General features: G+C 39.6%; 1 protein-coding gene across 10 annotated transcripts in view; it reads left to right on the top strand.

The window, feature by feature from the left end:
* Positions 1-24,709, top strand: part of LOC105472814 (KIAA0753 ortholog) — a 64,333-nt gene that overhangs the window by 5,107 nt on the left and 34,517 nt on the right. For 5 of the 10 annotated variants that reach the window (XR_981862.2, XM_011726371.3, XM_011726356.2 and 2 more), the window contains exons 2-7: positions 1,343-1,503; positions 7,217-7,841; positions 11,113-11,219; positions 12,412-12,474; positions 12,927-13,142; positions 15,108-15,318. Coding sequence is in view for 9 of the 10 variants with exons in the window: in XM_011726371.3 (XP_011724673.2) it covers positions 1,408-1,503; positions 7,217-7,841; positions 11,113-11,219; positions 12,412-12,474; positions 12,927-13,142; positions 15,108-15,318 (1,318 nt within the window). In the remaining variant the exon portion in view is untranslated. Of the gene's footprint in view, positions 1-476; positions 624-1,342; positions 1,504-7,216; positions 7,842-11,112; positions 11,220-11,978; positions 12,377-12,411; positions 12,475-12,926; positions 13,143-15,107; positions 15,319-24,709 lie in introns of those variants that run through there. The other 5 variants (XM_011726367.3, XM_024790166.2, XM_071082235.1 and 2 more) reach the window with 5 other exon arrangements.

Below are 24,709 nucleotides of genomic sequence, written 5' to 3'. Positions count from 1 at the left end.
TGTGCGTGTGTGTGTATGTGTGTATGTAGCATCACTTGAGGCATCCTGGAACTGTGGGGATCACCTAGTTTTTTTCTAGTGGAGAATGGACTGTTTGGCCCTTGGCACCTAGAAGCAGCCAGGGGAAAGTACTGACCATTCAGAAGTTGCAGATCCCTGGGCCCCATTTCTGCAGACTTCATTCTGCAACTCCAGCCGCGCAACCTGTGCCGATGTCAAGCCAGTTGGGATTGCCTCGCTCGTTTGCCTCCTCCCGTCTGCTTTTTTCACCGTGTGTCTACAGCCTTAGACATAAGGACTCTTAGAAGCTGTCTTTATATTCCTAAGAAGTATCTGTCTTTAAGCAAGTCTAGTCTGCAAATTTTGGATTTATTCGAAAGCTTAAATTAGGGTTTTTTTTTTAAACCTTGAATTTCCCAATTGATTTACTAGCAGATTTTTTGAGAGAACAAATTCCCCAGGGATTTAAAACTAGTCAGTTCACAGAAAATCGGCTTAACAAACGCTAAATCGTGTACTACGCTCAAAGCACTTTGTTATGGGAAATAGAAGAGCAAGACAAGGCCCTTCCCCTCAAGGTGCCTTGTCTGGCTGGGAAGATGCGACATACACGTGTGAAATAGGTAAATAACAGTATGAGACAACACTATACATGATCAGTATGTGAGTGGCAGGGATAGTAAAGTCTATAATGAGGCCTTCAGAGTAGGGCCAGGCAATGATAAGTGTATGGCCCTTGACAGCTTACCGAGTGCTTTCATATCTGTTATCTTGTATACATATATGTAGGGTGGGGGAAAGATGGGGAGAAAAAGATTGAAAGAGATGATTCAGCTCTCCAAATGGCAGATCCTGGCTTGAATCAAGGAATTCTGATGCTACAGGTTTACTTAGAGTCGTTGAGCGTTGTGTGCCTTTGGGCCACCCAGTAGAGTGAAGCATACTGCTTTCTGACTAGTATTAAGACTTGTTAATATAGACTGCGTGTCCAGAAACCACCCTGCTGGGGCGTGCTAGTTTACCATGGCAAAGCTCTGTTTTGGGAATAACGTCTTGCTGGAGACCTTTGAGATTTGAAATTTGGAATGGAAAGGGATCAAGAGATTATTATTAAAATAGTAAGTGTTCCCCTATTTTTTTTTGAAATTGGGAACTTCCAAAGTGCGGTTGCGTTTATAAATGGAAGAAACTGTCATTTACCTGTCTTTAAGCAATCACTCTCAGTATGAGGTTGCTATTGGCTACTTCTAGTATATTGCTACAGGCACATGGCACTGTGTTTTATCTATTCTCTTCCCTTGTTTGAACGCTGTTGGTCTGAAGTGGCTTTGCTTCGTTTTAGGAATGGTTTTAGGGAAGACTGTTGCCTGATGACAAGGCTGTCACTATTGTTGTGTACTACCTGCCATGATGGGACCAGGCCAGCCAGCTTCCACCTGTGTTCATCTAGCACCTAGGACCCAACTTGATGGGAGGAGTGATCCCACAGTTCTTCAGACCCAGGTAGTTCTGTTTTTGCCTGATTTTTTTAATTAAATATTTCAAACATAAAGAAAATTTGAGAGAAAAGGACAATGTAACACTTTTGAAATCACCTCCTAGATTCAGCAATTGCTGGCAATTTTTTCTGTCGGTTTTTCTACCTACTCAACCATCTGTCTCTAAAATTTTTGCAGAATCACCCCAAAGTAACTTGCAGTCATGACACTTCTAAATATTTGAGAATACTTCTTCTAAAAATGAACTCTCCTACTTAATCATAATACTATTCTTAAACCTAAGAAAATAGACCCAAAAAATTCCCTGTTATCCAATAACCAGCCTTTATTCAGGTTTACTCAGTTGTCTCAAAAATGTCTTTTCCCCTAGCATTATATTATGAAAATCTTAAAAAATACAGCAAAGTTGAATTTTACAATGAACACCTAGATTCCATTATATTTCACTCATTTGTTTCATTGCATATCTGTCACTCAGTCATCCCTCTGGAGATCCATCCATCAATCCATCTTATTTTTTGACACATTTCAAAATCAATTGCAGACATGAATACCCGCACTACTTCCGCATGCATATTGCACATTAGAATTCACTCTGTTTAGGGCCGGGCGCAGTGGCTCACACCTGTAATCCCGGCACTTTTGGAGGTCGAGATGGGTGGATCACCTGAGGTCAGGAGTTCGAGACCAGCCTGACTAACATAGTGAAACCCCTGTCTCTCCTAAAAATACAAAAAGGTGTGGTGGTACACACCTATAATCGCAGCTACTCAGGAGGCTGGGGCAGGAGAATCGCTTGAACGTGGGAGGCGGAGGTTGCAGTGAGCCGAGATTGTGCCACTGCACTCTACCCTGGGTGACAGAGCAAGACTCCATCTCAAAAAAGAAGAAAAGAATTCACCCCATTTACTGATTTTTTTCTTTCAATATACATATTATATCAGAAATGGTGTAATGTACACATTACAATGTGTACATCTTTTCACATTTGCTGAGTTTTGACAAATGCATACATATGTGTAACCCATACCTCTATCAAGATTCAGATCATTTCTATTATCCTAAAAAGTTCTCTAAATGCCCCTTCCTAGTCAGTCCCCATTCCTCCCCTCCAGAGGCAGCCACTATTCTTATTTTTTCCATCACAGATCAGTTTTCTCTGATCTAGAACCTTATATAAATGAGATTTTTTTTTTTTTTGGTGTTAAGACTTATTTCACTAGCTGTAAAGTATTTGAGATCCATCCATGTTATTGCATGTATCAGTAGTTTATTCCTTTTTAATCCTTTTTTCTCATTCCGTAGTATAAGTATACCACAGTTTGTTTATCCATTCTCCGATTAATGGATACCTGGGCTGCTTCCAATTTGGGATTATTATAAATAAAGCTGCTATGAACATTCTTATACAGATCTTTTTATGAACATGTTTTCATTTCTTTTGGGTAAATACCTAACAGTGAAATTGCTGAGTCATGGAGTAGGTGTGTATTTAGTTTTATAACAAACCACTGGACCTTTTTACAAAGTGGTGGTACCGTTTTACGTTCCTGCTGAGAATGTATGAGAGCTCCAGTTGCTCCACATCTTTGTCAACGCTTGTTGTTGTCTTTTTAGCCATTCTGGTGAGTGTTTAATAATATCTTATCGTGGTGTACAAAGAAATTAAAAAAAATTTTTTGACATAATTTTTTGACATAAATTTCAGAATGAAATTTAAATTATGAAAAGTTGCAAGAATAGTCCACAGAATTCCTGGATACTCTTCTCCCAGATTCCTCAAATGCTAACATTTTGCTACATATTCCCTCCTTCTCTCTCTCACTATCTCTGTACACACATATATTATTTTCTAAACCATTTAAGAGTAAATTGCAGGCACGGTGCCCTTTTACCTCTAAGTATTTTTTTCCTAAAAATAAAGAATAACTTTCACCAACTACTTTTAGTATTTTTGCCTGAATCAGTTTTTTATTATGATGGTTGGCAAATGGGGATTTCTAATTTTACTTTTCCTTGTTGCCTTACTACTATAAGGAAGAACTTTCCCTTCTTTTCCTAGTACTTACTTACTTAGTTCAGCACAGACTCAGTATTATTTTTTATTCCCATTATTTATTTTGTTGTGCAGATATTTATTTTGATGTTCAAATGGTCTTTGATTTAGCCAGTGAGAGCCACTTCGAGTTGGCCCCAGTGTCTCTTTGACGTGATCTCATCCATAAAGTGGTCTTTGACCACTTTATGGTGTAAAAAGACACTCCAAGGCTGGGTGTGGTGGCTCATGCCTGTAATCCCAACACTTTGGGAGGCCAAGGCAGGAGGATCATTTGAGGTCAGGAGTTCAAGACCAGCCTGGCCAACATGGTGAAACCCCATCTTTACTAAAAAATACAAAAAAATTAGCCAAGCATGGTGGTGCACACCTATAATCTCAGCTACTTGGGAGTCCGAGGCAGGAGAATCACTTGAACCCAGGAAGCAGAGGTTGCAGTGAGCCAAGATTGCACCACTGCACTCCAGCCTGGGTGACTCCGTCTCATAAATAAATAAATAAATAAATAAATAAATAAATAAAAGCTGTTCCAGGCTCAGCTTGTCTTTTCCTTGTCCTGGCCCTGGAATTAACCGTTTATCCAAGGAGACTTTGATTCTTCAGTGGAGAATGAAATTTTAAAAATCACTATCTGGGGCTGGATGTGCTCCTTGATACTGTTTTGTCACTGTTTCTAGGCCCTCTCAGAGGACAAGTAGGAAATAGATGTATACTTGTGTGCATATACATACATGTACACACATTCATAAATGCACATCCATACTCACATATCTGTATGTACACTTTCTCATCTGCTTCCCCTTCCTTCCTTTCTTTCTCTTCCCTTCTTCCTTCTGTTTCTGTCTATGTATCTTTCTGTGTCTGTCTGCCTAGATGTTTGTATTAAAACTCACAAGTTCACACAAGTACTTCCAATTCAAATCCAACACTACGTATTTCCAACTCCCTTGTCCAAGAGCATGAAAGCTGGCTCTCATTATCCACAATATATTTACTTTTTTGCTCAATTCTAGAATGTACAAAAAGTCGTTTCTGAATTGTAATCTGTGTCTCTGCTCAAAACGAAGCCTGCAAAATTAGAGTTCAGTATTTGTTTAGAGTACATTTGTCTAAATTTAGCCTGACGGCATATAGTCCAAATACTATGTTCAAAAGTTACTGGGGTTAATTTTTTTCATATTCACTTTTTAGCATGGTTATGTTATTTATCTGAGATTCAGTTTGGTTCATTGGTTTCTGTTGGTATTTATTTGAGGGTTTTTCACTATCCTTAATGGATTTTTTTTTCCTTCCTTTCCTTCTTCCTCCCTGCGTTCATTCATTTCTTTCTTCCTGTCTCTCGTGTATATGTGAAACATTAACATGGTTCCAAATATACAAAACGATATATTCAGAAAAGTTATCTGCTACCCCATTCCCTCTGTCCTTTCCATCCTATTTCTACCGGTTACCTGTAGATAACTAGTCTCATTAGTCTCTGATTTTTGTTTTCTGTTTCTTTTTGCACAAGCCATTCAGACGCATATATATTTTCTTGTGTCTTTTTTTTATATGAAGGGTAGTATATTATAAGTATACTTTTTGCACTTAGTGCTTTCTGCTAAACAATATATTCCAATCTCGCCACATTAATTCATAGAAGTGTCACAGAGATCTTCCTCATTTTTTTTTACATCTTCGTTTTACTGCATTTTGTGGATAGACTATTGTTTATTTAGCTACTCTCCTGCATGGGGACTCAGATTGATTCTAGTAATTTACAATTACAAACAATATGGCACAGAGTAACCCTATACATATGTATTGTTGGCGGTGTATCTGCAGGGTAAATTCCTAGAAGTGAGACTCCTGGGTCAAAAGGTAAATGTGACACTTGTCCTCCAAGTTGCCTGCTTGGGTCTCTTTCAAGAGTCTTTTCTTTCTTTCCTGCTCTAAAGCTCTTTAATTAAAAAAAAAAAAAAGTGATGAATGCGTGTGTTTTTGTTAGCGATTGCCAAATTCCCTTCCATAAGAAATATGCCAATTTGCATGACCACCAGCACCTCTTCTGTGAGGGTGCCTGCTTCCCACTGCCTCACCAACAGCGTGTATTACTATACTTTTAAATTTTTGCTAATCGATTGGGTAAGAGATGGTATTTCCATGTATTTTTAATTTGTGTTATGAGATTGAACATCTTTGTACGTACTTAAGGACCTTTTTTTTGGTAAATTACTCATATGTTTTTCCCTGTTTTTATTGAATTTTGATCTTTTTATACTTCAATAATTATAATTATTATTATTATTTAGACTGTCTTCTCTGTCACCCAGGCTTGACTGCAGTGGCTCGATCTCGGCTGACTGCAACCTCCACCTCCCAGACTCAAGCAATTCTTGTGTCTTAGCCTCCTGAGTAGCTGGGATGACAGGCGTGCGCCATCACGCCTAGCTTATTTTTGTATTTTTTTAAGTAGAGATGGGGTTTTGCCATGTTGGCCAAGCTGGTCTCAAACTCCTAACCCCAAATTACCAACACTGTTCATCAGTCTATGTACCTTTCAGATGGTAACTACTTGTTTTCTCTTTAGTGAGCTTTTTAACTACTTTTAAAAAATCTGAAATACTTTCCTGAAGTTTTGTCACAATGGATTATTTTTAAGTGACCCTTGATGGCTGTGATTATATAAACACATTGATTGTGAGAGCTGGGGAGGTCATCTCCAAGGTCAAGGCATCACAGGACTGGGTTCATTGAATTTGTAGGCATGGATTCTCCTCATGCTATTGACCTGTCTTTGACAGGTTCATTCTGGAAGACCTAAGGAGGGTACATATTTAAAGCCTTAAAATTGTTTCTTTCCTTTAAACTGATAATCCCAGAACAGACCATTTATCCTAACGAAATAATTTTAAAAGGTTAAAAAACTAAATGCATGGAGATATTAATTGAGGTAATATTTCTATTAGTGGAAAAACTGGAACAATCTAAATGTTTAATAATAACATTATAGTTAAGCATGAAAAGACCATTCATTGGTTTCAGAAAATGCAACAATGACAAATAAAAACTGTAGGGATATGGAAACATGCTTATGTTGAAGTGCAAAATGAAACAAAACTTGTATTTATTATGAGGAAAACTGACAAAAACTTGAGCCTGTGTAAGAAAGCATAAGTAGACTGTTTCAAGTGAGGTACACTTAGGGGCAGGGTAAAAGATGGATCCAGCCACCAAATGAAGTCTCAGGAAGACTTATGAAGAAGTATTATCAGATGGCTTGGGTCTATCCATGGAACAAACTTTAAGAAAGCTCCAATGGGTTATATTGGTCACTTGCTGGGGCCTGACATTTTGAAATAGGACAGAAGTCCATAACTGGGAAATTGAAGGACTTAGTGGTTGCTGCTTGAAACTTTCTGGGTCGACTTTTAGAAGTGGGTCCCAGTATGACATTAGTAAACAGAAGGATAATAGTATGGGACTGGATGATTGTAGGATAGAACCGGGGTATGTGATGAACCCAAGGGTGTAGGAGAGTGGCTGTGTCTATCAGTAAAATAGAAAAATGCCTCTTAGCACTAATGATCTCGTGGCGAAATTTTAGAAATTTGGTTATAGACATGTACCAACTGTGCAGTATGGAATTTTTCTGATGTCTGCTTTTATTTGCTTCTTAAAGAACCAGCTGCAGTTTAATAGGAATGTTCCTACACATTCAAGCAACTTGGCAATCCGATATTCTTGCCCGCATGCCATTAGAATTGAAAAACTGAAGCACTCATACAATGAATCATACCATTGTAAAGATGCAGATTGTAGAGTTGGTCCTGACCTAGGCAGTTCAGTTTCATTTTCTGTCATATCAGAAGAGAGACTTAGTTATGCTGTCCACCTAGCCAGAAGAGATGTGAAACGAAGACAATTTGAAGAACATATAAAAGAACATCATCTCAGAAGTCAGCCTCAAAGCTCTCGGAAGTGTGGACATACTAAGTGTAAAATACCTGACCACAGGGTGGAAAGGAAGGAATCAAAGAGTCAAGCAGCCTGTCAGTGCAGCCACCAGCCGTCCAAAGTAGAAATCTCCAGCTCGGGTGCCAAAGTATACCTTTACTCATCTCATCCAGGCCAGTCAGATCTCACTGTGCCAAATTCACCACCCACCCGTGATCCGGGACTTCAGCCTCATCCCAGGACAGGTGACCACAAAAGCATAAGTGAACAGAAAAGCCTGCTAGAAGTCCAGCGACTCCAGAAAGAACTGAGCAGTTGTATCCACAGAATTGAAGAGGTAACGAAAAAAGGTGAGAAAAATTAGATTCTTTTTTCGATTTAAGGCTGTGAGTATGGGGTAGTTTAAATGCATTCCTTGAGGACCCTTAACCCCTACAGCAGTTTCATTCCTTCCTTCTGTGAGTTGGTTCACTGGAGTGTGAGCACTCAGGACAAGACAGTTAGGCTTAGAGTTTGAACAGTGTCTTCCCCCAGCTCCTCTTTCCAGCGGAGGGACATGAAAGAACTTTTTCACTGTGGCTGCCCTTCGAATGTGCACTGACTGAGGGCCCAGCCTAGGAGGTGGCGTCAATGTTGGCTGAACCTTAGGTCTTCTGGGACCTGAGTGCAAGTTATCCTATAATGTTTTCCCTCTTCTGGGAAAATTATTTTTCGATTTGCTCAAAAAAAGAGCATAAAGTATTTATATTATAGGTAAAACCAGTTCTCACTTGGGCAGTATTTAGGTGAGTACACACCGGTGACAAGGGAAGTTGTGGGTATATGTGTAAAATGAGCACAGGGTAGGAAGGAAGAAGTTGAATCATCGTATATGGTTTTCTGCAGTTCTGCAGTGTTCTCAGGGCCCTTGCATTTCCCTGCTGAGTAGAAGACTGGTTCCACGCGGAGAATTTGGGGTTACCATAACTAACAAGTAGGGAATCAAGCCCAGCTTTCAGACTGCAAGGGGTATGGAGTTGAGCATCAAAAGAAACTGTTGCGCTAGGGCAGTACATAGTCTAGAATTATTTTTTGCATTTTCAATTTAATTTATGCATATGTACATATATGCATCTTATGTAAAGAATTTAAGGTACTTTAAGAAATACTTGTGATTGAATGAGATAAAAATGCACATGACGACATTGTGGCAAATGAAGCAAAAGGAAAGGAAAAGCATTTACTAGGGATGAGTCACAGATTTGCTTCCGAGCTTCCTAGGAGCCAGCTAAAGAGGGGACTTCAGTCACTTGGAGAATTTACAAAGTCTAAGACGGAAAAAAACAATTGTGTAAGGAAAACAGTGATTCCACATATTAAGGCCAGAAAGAAATTTCTCCTGCAGGTCTTCTTCAAGAGTGTGCTGTATAATATCATGAACAATTCAAAAACATTCCAGTATAAAAGTAACAGAAATGTTGTGGCTTGTTTCTCTTGACATTCCTTAGTGTCAGCCTGTGGCATGGCCCCCTGCACACTTTGGTTGAAGCCCTGCGAGCAGGGGAACAAAGCCACAAGGCGCACTGCTCCGGTGATCTGGCCTAATACCGGGGAGCTGTTAGAGCGGTGATCTGGCCTAATACCGGGAACTGTTAGAACAGAGCTTTCAAAGCCTCTGTGGGGAAGGATTGGGTTGGTTTATTTTATTTACATACATTTTCAGTGTGTCATAAGTCAGTACTTTGTGAACTATAATAAAAATGTCACGGTAGTGGCAAACTGCTATGGAAACACGTAAATGTATGCTTTAAATTTCTGTACCTAACCTTTCATGGACGAATAATAGTTTGCGATGGCCCCTGGCTGCAGACCCCCTTTAAAGTAGCCCCGAAGGCCCATTTGTGCTTCCCAATGCTGCTTTGTAGATAGCTGCAAGCGCTGCATCAGAAATCGTCTGCAATGAGCCTTCAAACCCCCCACCTAAGCCCGTTCCATTTGTGTTCGTATAAGTATGTGAATCCGGATTTCCTCCCTACCATGCAGCCCAAACGAGATGAAAATAATTAGACATATAAGGTCTCATGAGACTGCATCTGTATGTACAACTTCTGACTTCAGATTTTTGCTTTCTTCAAAACAGCCTTATATTCTTTGCATTGTTTGATGTTTTAAAGATTAAATATGAAAAATTTGAACTTATAAAATACACTTTTACTAATTGAAGATTCCCTTTTCTTTGATAATTGGACTATATTGGAGTTTTGTATAAGAATTTGTGTAAGTGTATTTGGAAACCACAGCCTGGAAGGAATAGATAGATTGCATCTCCTTCAGGCAGTTTTCCAGAAACAATTTCTTTGAACCAGTCTTTTGAAGATGTAGAGCACCAGTGTGTACAAGGGTATGCTTCCTGAGAAATGCATGAAGACTCTAGGCACTCAAATAATTTTAAGACTTGCTATCTTAATATGTTAGAGAAAGGACTTGTCTTTTGAAATCAAGATTAAGGCTGGGCATGGTGGCTCACACCTGTAATCCCAGCACTTTCGGAGGCTGAGGCAGGCGGATCACTTGAGGCCAGGAGTTTGAGACCAGCCTGGCCAACATGCCGAAACCCTGTCTCTACTAAAAATACAAAAATTAGCTGGGTGTGGTGGTGTGGACCTGTAATCCCAGTTACTGAGGAGGCTGAGGCATGAGAATCACTTGGCCTGGGAGGTGGAGGTTGCAGTGTGAGACTGGTAACAGTGTGAGACTCTGCCTCAGAAAGAAAAAGAAAACAAAAGATTATGATAAGATGCTATCTTAGTATCTTTTTTTTCTTCTTCTTCTCTTTTTTAAGACAGTCTCATTTTGTCACCCAGGCTGGAGTGTAGTGGCACAATCTGAGCTCACTACAACCTCCACCTCCTGGGTTCAGGCAATTCTCCTGCCTCAGCCTCCCGAGTAGCTGGGATTACAGGTGCCCACCACCACACCTGGCTAATTTTTGTATTTTGAGGAGAGACAGGGTTTTGCCATGTTGGCCAGGCCGGCCTCGAACTCTTGACCTCAGGTGATCTGCCCGTCTCAGCCTCCCAAAGTGCTGGAATTACAGGGGTGAATCACCATGTCTGGCCAGGATTTCTCTTTTGAATTCAACATTTGATTATTCTCTATTAAACAGCAAAGAGTAAAGACCATGTTAAGTGTCTTTCAGGACATATTTAGTGGCTGATCAATAGGCATTTATTAATATCTTCTTTACATTGTAAAACTAATCTTGCTAAACATAACAACAGGCCAATAAAAAGTTTTTGAAAAAATAGCAAGAATAACAGATTTTGGCTCAATATAAAGAATTTTAAAATAGTAAGAGCTGCCTCATAGTGAAATCGTTGTCCAGTGGGAATTCTGGCTGGAGGGGAGCTTGATGGAGTAAATGCCTTCATATCCCTTCCATCTCTCAGTCAGTACACAGTACCAGTTACTGCTGGTTTCTTGGCTGATGAAAAATGAAATTTTGTGTTATGATAGCTTCATTTTTTTCTTAATAAAACCAGAGATTTTCAACTTTATTATTTCTGTAAGTAATCGAAGTCTTTGTAAGTTTTAATATATGGTTTATAATCCACTTTTGGGGAAAACTATTAATATTTTCAGGTAGACTAGAAGAAGCTTTGGATCCAGATGAAGAACGTCGAATCCGTGTCAGGAGACAGGAGCAAGCTGCTCGCTCTGCCCGAATGCTCTACGTGCTCCAGCAGCAGGTGTGAAAAGTTCAGGGAGAAGTAGGGCAGTCAGCCTTGTGTACTGCTTCCTTAGAGAGTCTCCGTTTTCCTTTGGTCTCGGAAAGATGAGCACTGGAGTATCCCGTATGAGTTCTGAGAGATTTGTGAGGCTCAATTTCCTGAACACATGGGCAAATAATTCTCATTCTTTTTGTAATCTGTGTGTGTGTGTGTGTGTGTGTGTGTGTGTGTGTGTGCGCGTGGGTGTGGCCAAACTCCTTAAACAGTGGTTCTTGACTTTTTGAGGTCATAGACCTTTGAGAATCTATTAAAAGCCTCTCCTCCCCACCCCCAAGATGCTTATACGTTATATAGCACATATTTTTGCATAGGAAGTCAGGTGGATCAGTTACCCTGAACCCTTGGTCCTAGCTGTGGACCCCAGTCTTAGAGAAAAGGGACCTTGTTTGTTTCCCATCTATTTCATGTTTATAATGTATAGAAGCTTGTAATAGTAAATAATTTGGTAAACAGCAAAGAGTAAAGACCATGTTAAGTGTCTTTGAGGACACCTTTAGTGGCTGATACACAGGCATTTACATTCTTTACGTTGTGATGGATTTTAAAAAAGTGTTTGTTGTGACTTTCATGCCTTATACATTAGTAAGCCTTTTACTCATTTCTGGTCACTGAAGTCACATGTTAGCCTTATTGCTTGAACCAAAAACTGTACTTTTTCATTGAAAAGAGCATGCCTGAGTTAGGTTTTGCACTGTATTCTTTTGGGTTCTATTTCAGTTCTTATTCTACACTGCTGCCATAGAGATTGCTCTAAAACATGAATCTTACCATGTCAGACCTCTGCTTCAAAGACTTTAGTGGCTCTCTGTAACTTAGAGGACGAAAGCTAAACTCTTCAGCGTGGCGTGTAAGACTTCACGATCCGGTCCGCCTGCGTTTCCAGAGTCACCTCCACCTTCACTCCTTCATGTTAAATTCCTATTACACTGGGGACCAAGGGATGAAGGTGAACACTGCCTATTTACCATCTTGAACTGGAAACCAGTAACTGTTTTTTGGGTACATGAATGAAGAGCCTTTTTTCATTTTCAAGTGACTTGAATTAATAATGGTTATATTTGGACAAGATGAGATATATCGATGTATCCTTTTCTACAAAAAAGATCCATGGAAAGGTATGAAGTTTTCTTTTTTCCCCTTTACAAAACAGGTAAAAGAAATCCAGGAAGAATTGGATAAATTGAGTCCACATAAAATTAAACACACTAAGAAGGTATGCTGCAATTAAATTATTTATTAAATTATTTATAAATTAAAAATATTTATAAATATGAATATTATAAATTACTTATAAATCACATTTCCCAGTGTTTTGTTAGTATTGTGTAGGGCCCTCTGCACTAATGTTATTTTCAGTACTTGTAGAAACCTGTTAGTGAGGGAGCGAGCACTTTGAATATTCTGAATATGGTTGCCTTCCAAGGAACAGGTTCTAAAAAATAGATTTTTATTTTTGTTGCTGCTGGTGTAAGAAATTGGGAATAGTAAGGAAAAGACTGTCACTGGAAAACTGTAAACTTTAAACTCACTTTACTATGAAAAAGTTTTCACAATAGAAAGCACTTTATACAGAAAGATGACAGGCTGTACATATTCTTAGAAGTTGGGTGATTGTTAGCAAGTTCTGAGTATGGAAATGACTTCTCTCATCTTGTTTATTACCAGTCATGGGCAATGTCTAAGCTGGCGGCTGCCCACCGAGGAGCCATTCGGGCCTTACAGATGTTTGTCACTCAGTTTACTGACCGAGGGGAGCATCCACTTCCTGCTCGGTGTAGGGAACTGGGCAGCCTTATTCGCCAGCTTTCGCTTTGTTCTGCCAAGCTGGATGCGGACCCTTCTGTTCCTGATGTGGTTATAGATATTCTGCAACAAATTGAGGTATGGAATTGATTCCAATTTTTGTTAGAGGTGTATCGGAAGTAATGCTTACTATTACCTAGTTTCGTTAGGATTTATGGAGAATACAAGACAAAGCCATTACCTAGTGAATTAAAAGCTTTGCAGAGGGCAGAAGAAACACTTATTTTTATTTTGTTATATTTACAGTCTAGTCTATGTTATCGTATTTCACTACTTCAAAAATTGGTGACTTGAATATAAAACATATAACAACTTTAAACCAGGTTCATTAACTAAACGGAATGTGCCATTCCCTGGCCCATGCCATTTGAGAAAAAAATGTATTAGCATAGAAAAGGAAACCAGTAAAGCATTCTTAGATTAGAATATCAGTGTTTAATTTAGATGGATTTTAGAAAAGAAGAAACACTTAAAGGTACAGTATATGGAATCAGAACCTTAAATCTTGTGATATAGCTAGAGAGTTCTAGAAATCACAACTGGCATGCATTAGACAGGAATTGATAGTGTTCTTGCTCTTGTATTTCTCTAGATAGATGAGATCACCTATAAATCAGCGTGGACAAATCCAGTAAACTTTGTTTTGTTTCTTTTTTCACTGGTGACAAAGATACCTCAATTTTATAGCTCTCTGAAGTTTGCATGGTGGTACCATATAATTTTGCCATTTGAACCTGTCTTTGGCAGTATGCTTTGCAATGGGTTTTACTGCTGTTGTACGGATTAAGCTTTTTTAGAAAAGCAAAAGTTGGAGAGATGACAGTTATTTTTCTTGAGAGCTAGAGATCAAATTCTGTCTTCTGACTCCCATGCTAGTATTAGTTCCCCTACACCATATATTTTCATCCACAAATAGAAAGGTGATCTTTATGTTAGTGTGGCATAGTAAGCTGTTAGCTGTAGAAGAAAGGTGGATAGTGGAGAGAATTCTAGACTAAATGACACTCCGGTTCTACCACCATTAACCAGCTCTCGGTGGTCTTTAAGGCCCCTTCTGCCTTCACAGTTTCATTGTCAAGCAAATATGATTGTGATTTTCATTGGTTGCATTCGTGTATATAGAGCTCACTGTGAGGAATGCTGTTGACAAATGCAGACCTTAGAATTTCAGGCCGCATCTCAAGTCATGTGATGCTTTTTTAACATATCCATAAGAAACGTTTATTGGCCGAAATAACTTCATTTAGAGTACACATCTTCGTAATCCTAGGAAGGATCTGAAGAGACTCTCTAGTCCCTCTTCTACATTGTGAGCTTGAGTAAGAGTACCTTTAACATAATGTTTTTCAACAGAATGTTTATCTCCCCTGCTTTTCAAAATGCAAGAAATGGGTTATTTTTCCTGTTGTGGCCCTACCCCATCTCACGGTGTATTGTCTTACTATGTTACTACTCTCTGAACTAAATCTTCCTGACTGTGTTCAGTTGTCCTTAATCTGCACTGACCAGGTGGAGACTGGGCCCTGACTTCCCAGTAATGAATGGGTGGGAACTTATTAGAGGATATGCCTCTTTTTAGGAAGGTGAGACACAGATCTTCTACTCTTATTGACCTATTAAGTATTCTTTAGTTCATGAAAATGTATGTTAGATATAGTATGTGTGTCCACTTGAAAGACTATTTGAGTTTATGAGATTTTTGTTGGTGATTAAAATGCTTTTGAAGCAGATGGGATAATGTTCTGAAGACTATTGTTAATTTCTAAAATGATGATCCTTTAAGATTTGGATGCCTTTAAAAGTAGTCATATTCATTATGTCTTTGCTATTGGCTTTAGTGAGCTACACATCTGAAAGTACTTGCAGAAATTGTTATTAATTAGATATCCTAAATAATAACGTTTTTTAAATTAAGATTATATTAACTGTTAGAGATAGCCATTTAATAACACATTTCCCTGGAGTCCTTATTTTCAATTTTGTGATTAAAAGTCGTACTTTTCTGAGATAAACTAAGAGAATAATTGATTGTTTTTGTGGCAGGCTTTGGAATCTCTCCTGGAAAAGAAACTGTCACCAAAAAAGGTGAAAAAATGTTTCAGTGAAATTCGGAGCAGATTTCCTGTTGGTAGCCAAAAGGCCTTAGAGAGATGGCCAAGTATATCACCAAAGGGTGAGAGGAGGCCCCTCACAGCAAAGGGCACATGCCCACAGGAAACAAGTCAACCTTCCATGGCAAAGCAGCTTCTTGCCGGTATGTGTCTTAAAGTGTTTGTTGCAAGATATTTTATTCATTACAATTATCTGTGCTGTAACAGTTACTGCACTGAGGGGAAAGTCAGGATTTAGGACCTAGCCCACAACAGATGAACTTTAAGTAGGATCAGTAGATAGCAACCAAGATGCTCCCTCAGGCTGGAGGCTGGAATATTCTATAGAGGAAGGTTGAGAAAGTAACATTTCCTTTTGCTACATCATAGTGTTTGGGCTACCCAAGGCAAATTTCCATAGAGCTGGAAGTTAGAACCCTACTTTAAAAAAAAGTTTATTTACAATGATAGAGATATATACACACACAGAGACACACACATACATTTTATATATATATATATATATATTTTTTTTTTTTTTTTCCTCAGATAAGTTTTTGTTATTCTAAGAAGTGGAATTGTTAGGTGATACAGTATGCGCATTTAAACAGATACTGCCAACTTGCCCCTTAAAAGTGGGCACACATTTATGTCTTGACTAGCGGTGACATCAGTATGTATTTCCACTCATCTTCACCAAGTATGTTATATAAAAAAATTTTGAAAGCTTTCCAGTCTCAGTGGACAGTGGCATCTTCTTGTTTGCTGTTGCATTTCGTGATTCCTGGTGAGGGTTGTCGTTTCTTCGCATGCTCCTTAGCCGTGTTATTTCCTCTTCTGTAATTTGCCTGTTCATATTCTGTATCCATCTCCCTGCTCGGTTTTAAGTGTTTTGCTTATGGATGTGTATGTTAGGATACTGCATTTCGTTGGTCTGAGGTACACATTTGAATGCTCCTGAAATCATTATTAATTGATGACAACTTGTAGTTAATTGTAACAGTTTAAAATTGTAAACATTTTAAACATTTAAAAATTCCTGGTGAGGTATAAAATACTGATGTGTCTTATAATTGATGTTTTAGATTTGATGAAATATGGGACTTTGTTGGTTAACTCTTGTATTTCTCTAGATAGATGAGATCACCTATAAATAAGTATGGACAAATCCAGTAAACTTTTTTTTTTTTTTTCTTTTTTCTTTTTTTAATTAAAGTAGAACATACAAGTTGGGGGCGGTGGCTCACACCTGTAAACCCAGCACTTTGGAAGGCCAAGGCAGGTGGATTGCTTGAGCCCAGGAGTTTGAGACCAGCCTGGGCAACATAAGTAGACCCTGTCTCTACAAAAAATGCAAAGGTTAGCCAGGAGTGGTGACTCACGCCTGTGATCCCAGCTACTTGGAAGGCTGACACAGGAGGATCACTTGAGCCTGGGAGGTGGAGGTTGCAGTGAGGTGAAATTGCACCACTGCGCTTCAGCCTGGGTGACACATACAGATAGAAAAGTACACAAAATAATGTAGATTTATAGCTCAATTAATTACCAGAAAACAAAAACATCTGTATAACTGCTATCCAGGTCAAGGAATAGAACATTACCGGCATCTAAGAAGTTCCCCTTTGAGTTACCCCTTCCAATGTTTATCTTCTTCATTTTCCCCAGATTATTCTGATTTTTTTTTTTTTTTTTTTTTAAGTGGAGTCGCACTCTGTTGTCCAGGCTGGAGTGCAGTGATGCGATCTCGGCTCACTGCAACCTCTGCCTCCCGGGTTCAAGCAATTCTCCTGCCTAGCCTCCTGAGTAGCTGGGATTACAGGTGCGCACCACCATGCCCAGCTAATTTTTGTATTTTTAGTAGAGATGTGGTTTTACCATGTTGGCCAGGCTGGTCTTGAACTCCTGACCTCAAGTGATCCAGCTGCCTCAGCCTTCCGAAGTGCTGGGATTACAGGCGTGAGCCACAGCGCCTGGCCTATTATTGGAGTTTTTAATTGTTTTAGAGTTCTGTATTCAATCTACTTACATTTAATGAGATTAATGACATATTTGAACTTTTTTCTGCCTGATTTTATGTTTCATTTGCCAAAGTTTTTTTCTTGTTGTAATTTACTACATTAATCAAAATTTTATTTCATTTTTTCCTCATTGATTTGAAAGTTATATTTATCAGTCCAGAATTCAGTTGATTTATTTCTCAATCTGCCACTATTCTGTGGAACGTAAATAATTGAGTGTTCCACTTCTACCACAAGTGTAACTGTAAGAGACAGGAAAAACCAAACTGTTTTTCCTACTTACTTAAGACTGTCAATACTTCACCTCTGACACCAAATGCGTAGGGTTTTGCCATACCAAACAATTCTCCAGGGGACACCGACTGGGTATCCTGTAATTCAACTCAGTCCTGACACTGTCTCCCTGGAATTAGAGTCAGATACCACGGGTTAAGGTTCAGTCCCATAAGACAATCCAACTTCAGACACCAGTCACAAGTCCCAGGTTGTGACCTATGCTTCTGAGTGACAGGCTATAAAACTGGGGCTTCCTTGACCCCCTCCTGGGGTTTGCTAGGATGGCTCATAGAACTTAGAGAAACACTTTACTTATGTTTACCCATTTATCATAAAGGGTGTTATGGAAGATACAGATGAACAACCAGATGGAAGAGATGTGTAGGACAAAGTGTGATATGTGGAAGGGCACAGAGCTTCCATGCCCTCTCCAGGGGAGCCACCCTCCAGGACCCCCCACATGTTCGCTATCCTGGGAGCTCCTCAAACCCTGCAGTTCTGGGATTTGTTTTTTTCTTTTTCTTTTTTTTTTTGAAACAGAGTCTCGCTCTTGTTGCCCAGGCTGGAGTGCAGTGGCGCGATCTCGGCTCACCGCAACCTCCGCCTCCCGAGTTCAAGTGATTCTTCTGCCTCAGCCTCCCGAGTAGCTGGGATTACAGGCATGTACCACCTTGCCCGGCTAATTTTATATTTTTAGTAGAGACAGGGTTTCTCCATGTTGGTCAGGCTGGTCTTGAACTCCCATCCTTAGGTGATCCACTCGCCTCGGCCTCCCAGAGTGCTGGGATTACAGGCGTGAGCCACCGCACCCAGCTAGTTCTTGGATTTTTATGGAGACTTCATCACATAGGCATGATCGATGATGAACTCAATCTCCAGCCCCTCTCCCCTTCCTGTAGGATGGAGGATGGGACTGGGAGTTCCAAGCTTCTAATCATGGCATGGTCTTTCTGGTGACCAGCTCCAAGAGTCACCTCATTAGAGAAAAAAAAAAGAAAAATGCTTCCTTAGCCAGGAAATTCCAAGGGATAAGACCTCTGTGTCAGGTACTGGGGTTAAAGACCAAATATTAGGAAAAAAAGATGAACCTAGCGCCCCTATGCTAGGGAAATTAGAAGGGTTTTAGGAGCTCTGGGCCAGAAACTGGGCTCGAGACCAGATGTTTATTTTTTATTATATTACAGTAAAAACCTAATTTGTTCATTTACTATTAGATATTTATTCACTTTAATGGGATGTTCGCTCTCCTTCCTTGGTAGGCAGGTAAAACTAATATAGTGTCTTCCTTCTAATTTAGAAGTCTGCCTTTGCCAGCCTTTTCCTAGAGGGTGGGTGTCAGATTTATTTGTCCTTATGTCCTCTACGATGAGCCCAGCATCTGCCACATAGTTAGGCACTTAAGTGCTTGTTGAAAGACTCTATGAAGAAATGTAATTGAATAAGAAAAGATTTCTGAGTAGCAAATCATAGTAACTTGAGTTCGGGGTGCTAGGGAGCTCATTTTGATAGACTGGAGGAAATGGAGAGAACATTCCAGGCCAGCACACAGAGAAGTGTTTGCTAAATGAATTAGAAGATTTGAGGTGCTCATCAGCTGACTAGTGAAAAATGGAGACCAGTTTCAGAGAGAAGCTGGAAAACCTGCTAACCTAAAACTCATTACAGGAACAAATGTAGGAAAGCTGGGAGGCAGAGGGGGGAAATTTGGACCAAGGAGACCTAGATTCTAGGCCCACCTCTGCCAGTTTGTGAATCTGGGTTGACTTAATCTGTCTGAATCTTATTTATTTATTTATTTTGAGACATAGTCTTGCTTTGTCGCCCAGGCTGGAGTGCAGTGGCATGATCTCAGCTCACTGCAAACCCTGCCTCCTGAGTTCAAGCGGTTCTCCTGCCTCAGCCTCCGGAGTAGCTGGGATTATAGGCATGTTCCACCCTGCCTGGCTAATTTTTTGCATTTTTAGTAAAGATAGGGTTTTACCACGTTGGTTAGGCTGGTCTTGGACTCCTGACCTCAGGTGATCCACCTGCCTCGGCCTCCCAAAGTGCTGGGATTACAGGTGTGAGCCACCGCGCCCGGCCTGAATTTTTTCATCTATAAAATGGGAAGGATAGTCTTTGTGTTTTGTGACTGACTTAGTTGTTGTAAGTGGCAAATTATCTAGTTGCTAAATGCTGTAAAAATCTAAGGTGGCATTTTTAGTTTTAATAATAGCACTAAGTTATTAAGAAAAGGCTAGATTATGTTAGGCATTTTCTAACTAAGGAAACAAATCTTTGGTGGCTATTTTAAAAGGAGTTTTGGGCCAGGTGCAGTGGCTCATGCCTGTAATCCCAGCACTCTGGGAGGCCGAGGCTGGCGGATCATGAGGTCAGGAGATCGAGACCATCCTGGCTAACACGTGAAACCCCGTCTCTACTAAAAATACAAAAATTAGCCGGTATGGTGGCGTGTGCCTGTAGTCCCAGCTACTGGGGAGACTGAGACAAGAGAATGGTGTGAACCCGGGAGGCGGAGGTTGCAGTGAGTCGAGATCGCACCACGGCACTCCAGCCTGGGCGACAGAGTGAGACTCTGTCTCAGAAAAAAACAAAGGAGTTTTGCGTGGCTATAGAGAAGTAAACTTCAGTTCTCTGGAAAACGTATTTATGGGGAACAGCTCTATGGTCCCTGACAAGGCAGAATGAATGGGACTTACGTGGGACCGAAAGCCAGAAGACTTGGCTCTGCCACTCCTTGGGAACCTTGAGTAAAACACTTAAGGTTTTGGTAGCCCTCCTAGTTTTATTTTATATTTGTTGTTTTTTCTTGTTCTCTGGATTTCAGAAGGTTACATTTTCCTATTTCTGTCTTAGGTATCACTCTACCCAATTCTTCCATTCTGATTTCCTAAGGTCTTCTCTTCCCCCACCCCTGAAAAAATACGCTGGGGAGCCACTGGGATGGAAAACCCTCCCTGTGCACTCTTCACTCGGAGTACACGCCTGAGCCTGGTTTGATCAGCTGTCTTGTGATTTACATCAGAGTTGGCTGGTGCAGTTTTTTCGCAGCTTCTGAACTGTTCTTGCATTGGTTGATTCCATTAGTGTAACTTGTCAGCGATGAGGATGGTGGCTCCCTTCCCACTACCAGCAGTATCCTCAAACTCACTCCTAAAACTTATGCTGTGTTTACATGCTGATTTATGCAAATCATTACTGGAAAGGTATCAGGACCTACAGTCAGAGTTGCTTTGATGTATATAAGCTTGGGAGTTAAATAAATTACAGACCAAGGATTTTGGAATTTTTTTTTTTTTTTTTTTTTTTCTGTTGAGACGGAGTCTTGCTCTGTTGCCTGGGCTGGAGTGCATTGGTGCGATCTCAGCTCACTGCAAGCTCCACCTCCTGGGTTCATGCCATTCTCCTGTCTCAGCCTCCTGAGTAGCTGGGACTACAGGTGTCTGCCACCATGCCCGGCTAATTTTTTGTATTTTTAGTAGAGATGGGGTTTCACTGGGTTAGTCAGGATGGTCTCGATCTCCTGACCTCATGATCTACCTGCCTCCAAGGATTTAGTTTTACCATTCTTTTCTTCTGATTTATATTTCCTTGCTATGTAACTTCTTTTTTTTTTTTTTTTTTTTTTTTTTTTTTGAGATGGACTCTCGCTCTGTCACCCAGACTGGGAGTAGCTGGTACTACAGGTGCACACCACCACGCCCAGCTAATTTTTTTTGTATTTTTAGTAGAGATGGAGTTTCACCATATTGACCAGGCTGGTTTTGAACTCCTGATCTCGTGATCTGCCCACCTCGGTCTCCCAAAGTGCTGAGATTACAGGCGTGAGTCACTGCGCCCGGCCCCTGTGTAACTTCTGTAGCTTTGATAAGTACCTAATTAAAGTACCTAATTAAAGGATGTAGTGACAGGAAATCTGACCCTTGACTGACTGTTAAAGTAGTCCGAATGTAGTTTTCCTTTGTTGTGAAATATTTAAAATATACAGAAAGGAATAAAAAGAATAATATTGTATATCCACTACTTAAATTTAATAAATTTTAACATTTTTGCTTTAATTACTTCAGAATTTTGTTTCTTAGAAATAAAATACAGCACAGGTTGAGCATTCCTTATCCAAAATACTTGGAACCAGACGTGCTTTGGATTTAAACATTTTCTGGATTTTGGAATATTTACTTTCTACCTACCGATGGAATATCCTAAACCCGAAAATCTGAAATGCAAAAGGCTCCAGTGAACATTTCCCTAGAGCATTATGTTGGTGCTCAAAAAGTTTCCACTTTTGGAGCATTTTGGATTTTGGATTTTTGGGATTTGGGATGCTCAACCTGTAGTCCCTTCTTATCCAAGGGGATACGTTTCAAAACTTACCCCAAAGTGGGATACCCAAAACTGAGGATAGCACCTAGCTCATTTGCTGTCATTTGGAACACATTTCTGTTCATGTCTTCCAGCCACTAATTTAATTCTTTTTCCATCCTAAGTATCACTCACTATGGCCATAACTTGTCAGTTTGAGGTGTGACAACAAAACTAGCTTTGAATTTCTTTTTCCTTCTTCACAATTTCACGAAAAGAAGATTCATTCTTACTAGATTCAGTAATAGCAGCATATGATTTTTTTTCTCTTTCCTTATTAAGTGGAGAACTTTACCTTTTCACTGAAAGGGGACGTTTTCCAGCTTCTTCAGCATATCTGAATTGCCAGCATCGCTGTAGTTGCTCTTTGAGGCCATTGTGAAGGCAAGTAAGGGTTACTGGAACACAAGCACTGCAATACGAGACAGTCGTTCTGATCGCCAAGACAGCTGCTAGGTGACTAACAGGCAGGGAGCGTCTACAGCATGGATACACAATTTAAAACTTATGGGCGGGGCGCGGTGGCTGACGCCTGTAATCCCTGCGTTTTGGGAGGCTGAGGTGGGTGGATCACCTGAGGTCAGGAGTTCGAGACCAGCCTGACCAGTATGGTGAAACCCCATCTCTACTAAAAATACAAAAATTAGGCGTGGTGGCACACACCTGTAATCCCAGCACTGTGGGACGCTGAGGCTGGTGGATCACTTGAGGTCAGGAGTTTGAGACCAGCCTGGCTGGTCTTATAAAAATATAAGACAGGTCTTATATTTTTAGACCTGTCTGTACTAAAAATATAAAAATTAGCTGGACGTGATGATGCACCCTGTAATCTAAGCTACTCGGGAGGCTGAGACAGGAGAATTGCTTGAACCTAGGAGGCAGAGATTGCAGTGAGCCGAGATCGTGCCACTGCACTCCAGCCTGGACAAGAGAGCAAGACTCTGTCTCAAAAAAAAATAAAAATAAAAAAATAAAAATAAAACGTATGAATTGTTTATTTCTGGAATTTCCCATTGAATATTTTTGGACCCGGGGCTGATGAGGGGTAACTGAAATTGAGGAAAGTGAAACCGGATGACAGTACAGTTGGGGCCCCTTTTGTATTTTTCTCCTCATTCCATTCTCTTTCTCCCTTACTAGAAGTTACTATTGTTATTATATTATAGACCCATTCTGTTTTTACATTTGTACTGCTTGTATATGTCATATATAGTATTGTTTTATGTAAATATCTTACCGTATGCATCATTTTGCAGTTTGCTTACCCCCTCCACTTATGTTTGTAAGGTTTTTTCATATTGATACATTGACACACGAATTCTAATTTATTAATTTTACTGCTGTATAGGTTTCCCTTAAATGAATATACCATAGTTTATTTCTCAGCTCTTATTGATGGATATTTTGGTTGTTCCCAGTATTTTGCTTTTATAAACAGTGATGAAGTGAAGTGAATATCTGTGTTCCTGGCTTCCTCTGTCCACATGTTAGAGTTCCTTTAGGCTGAGTATATACCTAGGAGTGAGCTTGCTGGGTTGCAGTGTACAGGAATCTTCAACTTTACCATAGCAATCAAGTTGCTTTCCAAAGTAGTTGGGGAATTTACTGCCATGCTGGTAGTCTGTAAGAGTACTTGTTTTTCCACATCTTTTTATGGATTTAAAATACCTCATTGTTTGAATATTTTTGATTCTATTGAAGTCAATCATCTTTTCCTATTTTTATTGACAATTCAGATTTTCTGTCTAAATTGCCAGTTTCTATCGTTTGTCTGTTTCTCTATTGGATTGTTTATTTGTCTTATAGGTTTGTAGAAGTTCTTTATATAGTCTGGATATTGGTCCTATGTTAATTATACAGAGATCTACTTCCAGACTTTGGCTTGTCTGTTGACTTTAAGGATGTCTTTTTGTCAAATGGAAGTTGTAGTTTGGTTCAATTAAGTTCAAATATGTCAGTATTACATTTGAGCTTAAGAAAGTCACTTCTGCCCTGGTGTCATACTGATTGTCTCGTGTATTTTCTAATTAAAGCTTTAAAGTTTTCTTTCCACATTTAGGTCTTCATTCCATTTAGACTTTAAGTGTCCAATGCGAGGCAAGGATTCTGTTTTATGTTTTTCTCTACGGATGCTAGTGGTCTTAGCACTGTTTTTTGAACAGTGTAGTTCATACTCACTGAGTTATCATGCTGCCTTTGTCACATCCATGAAGTCTCATTGATTTCTGCCTGTGTTTGCATCACTCCCACACTGCCTTTAATGTTTTCTCACTAAGACTTTATCTTTGGTCAAGTAAGACTGCTGCCTCCACCAACTCCCCACTTCGCTGGTTGTTCTTCAAAGTTATTTGGGCTCTTGGGATTTTACTCTGTATGAATTTTGGATCAACTTATTTAGATCCTTGAAAAAAAATCTGCTAGGGCTTTAATTGAATATGCGTTTGAAATTATGGATTATTTGGGGGGAGAACTGACATCGTTATGGTCTATTCATTCATGAAAACAATTTATTTAGACTGTCTTTCATGTCCTTTACCTTTTAAATTTTTCTGTAAAAGCCTTATACCTCTGTCATTAGATTTCTTCCAACATGCCTTATAGTTTTTGTTGTCATGTTAATGAGATTTTTTTCTCTTATATTTTCTATTAGTTATTTTGATATGTGGAGATAATACTGATTTTCTGTTTTCATCTTCTTATATCCGGAAACCTTGCTGACCCCTCTTCTCAGCTGTAATAGTCTTTCTGTACAATCTCTTTGATTTTCTGTATTGTCTCATTTTCAAATAAAGATAGCTTTATTTCCTTTCCCATTGCAGGTTAAATGTCTTATATGGAGTTCAGACTTTATTCTCTATCAAATTAGGACCCATGGAAGGTTTTGAGTATAGAAGTGACA

Source organism: Macaca nemestrina, chromosome 17 (assembly GCF_043159975.1).
Source record: "Macaca nemestrina isolate mMacNem1 chromosome 17, mMacNem.hap1, whole genome shotgun sequence".
Taxonomy (NCBI): domain Eukaryota; kingdom Metazoa; phylum Chordata; class Mammalia; order Primates; family Cercopithecidae; genus Macaca; species Macaca nemestrina.
This window is presented reverse-complemented; position numbering and strand designations above follow the sequence as displayed.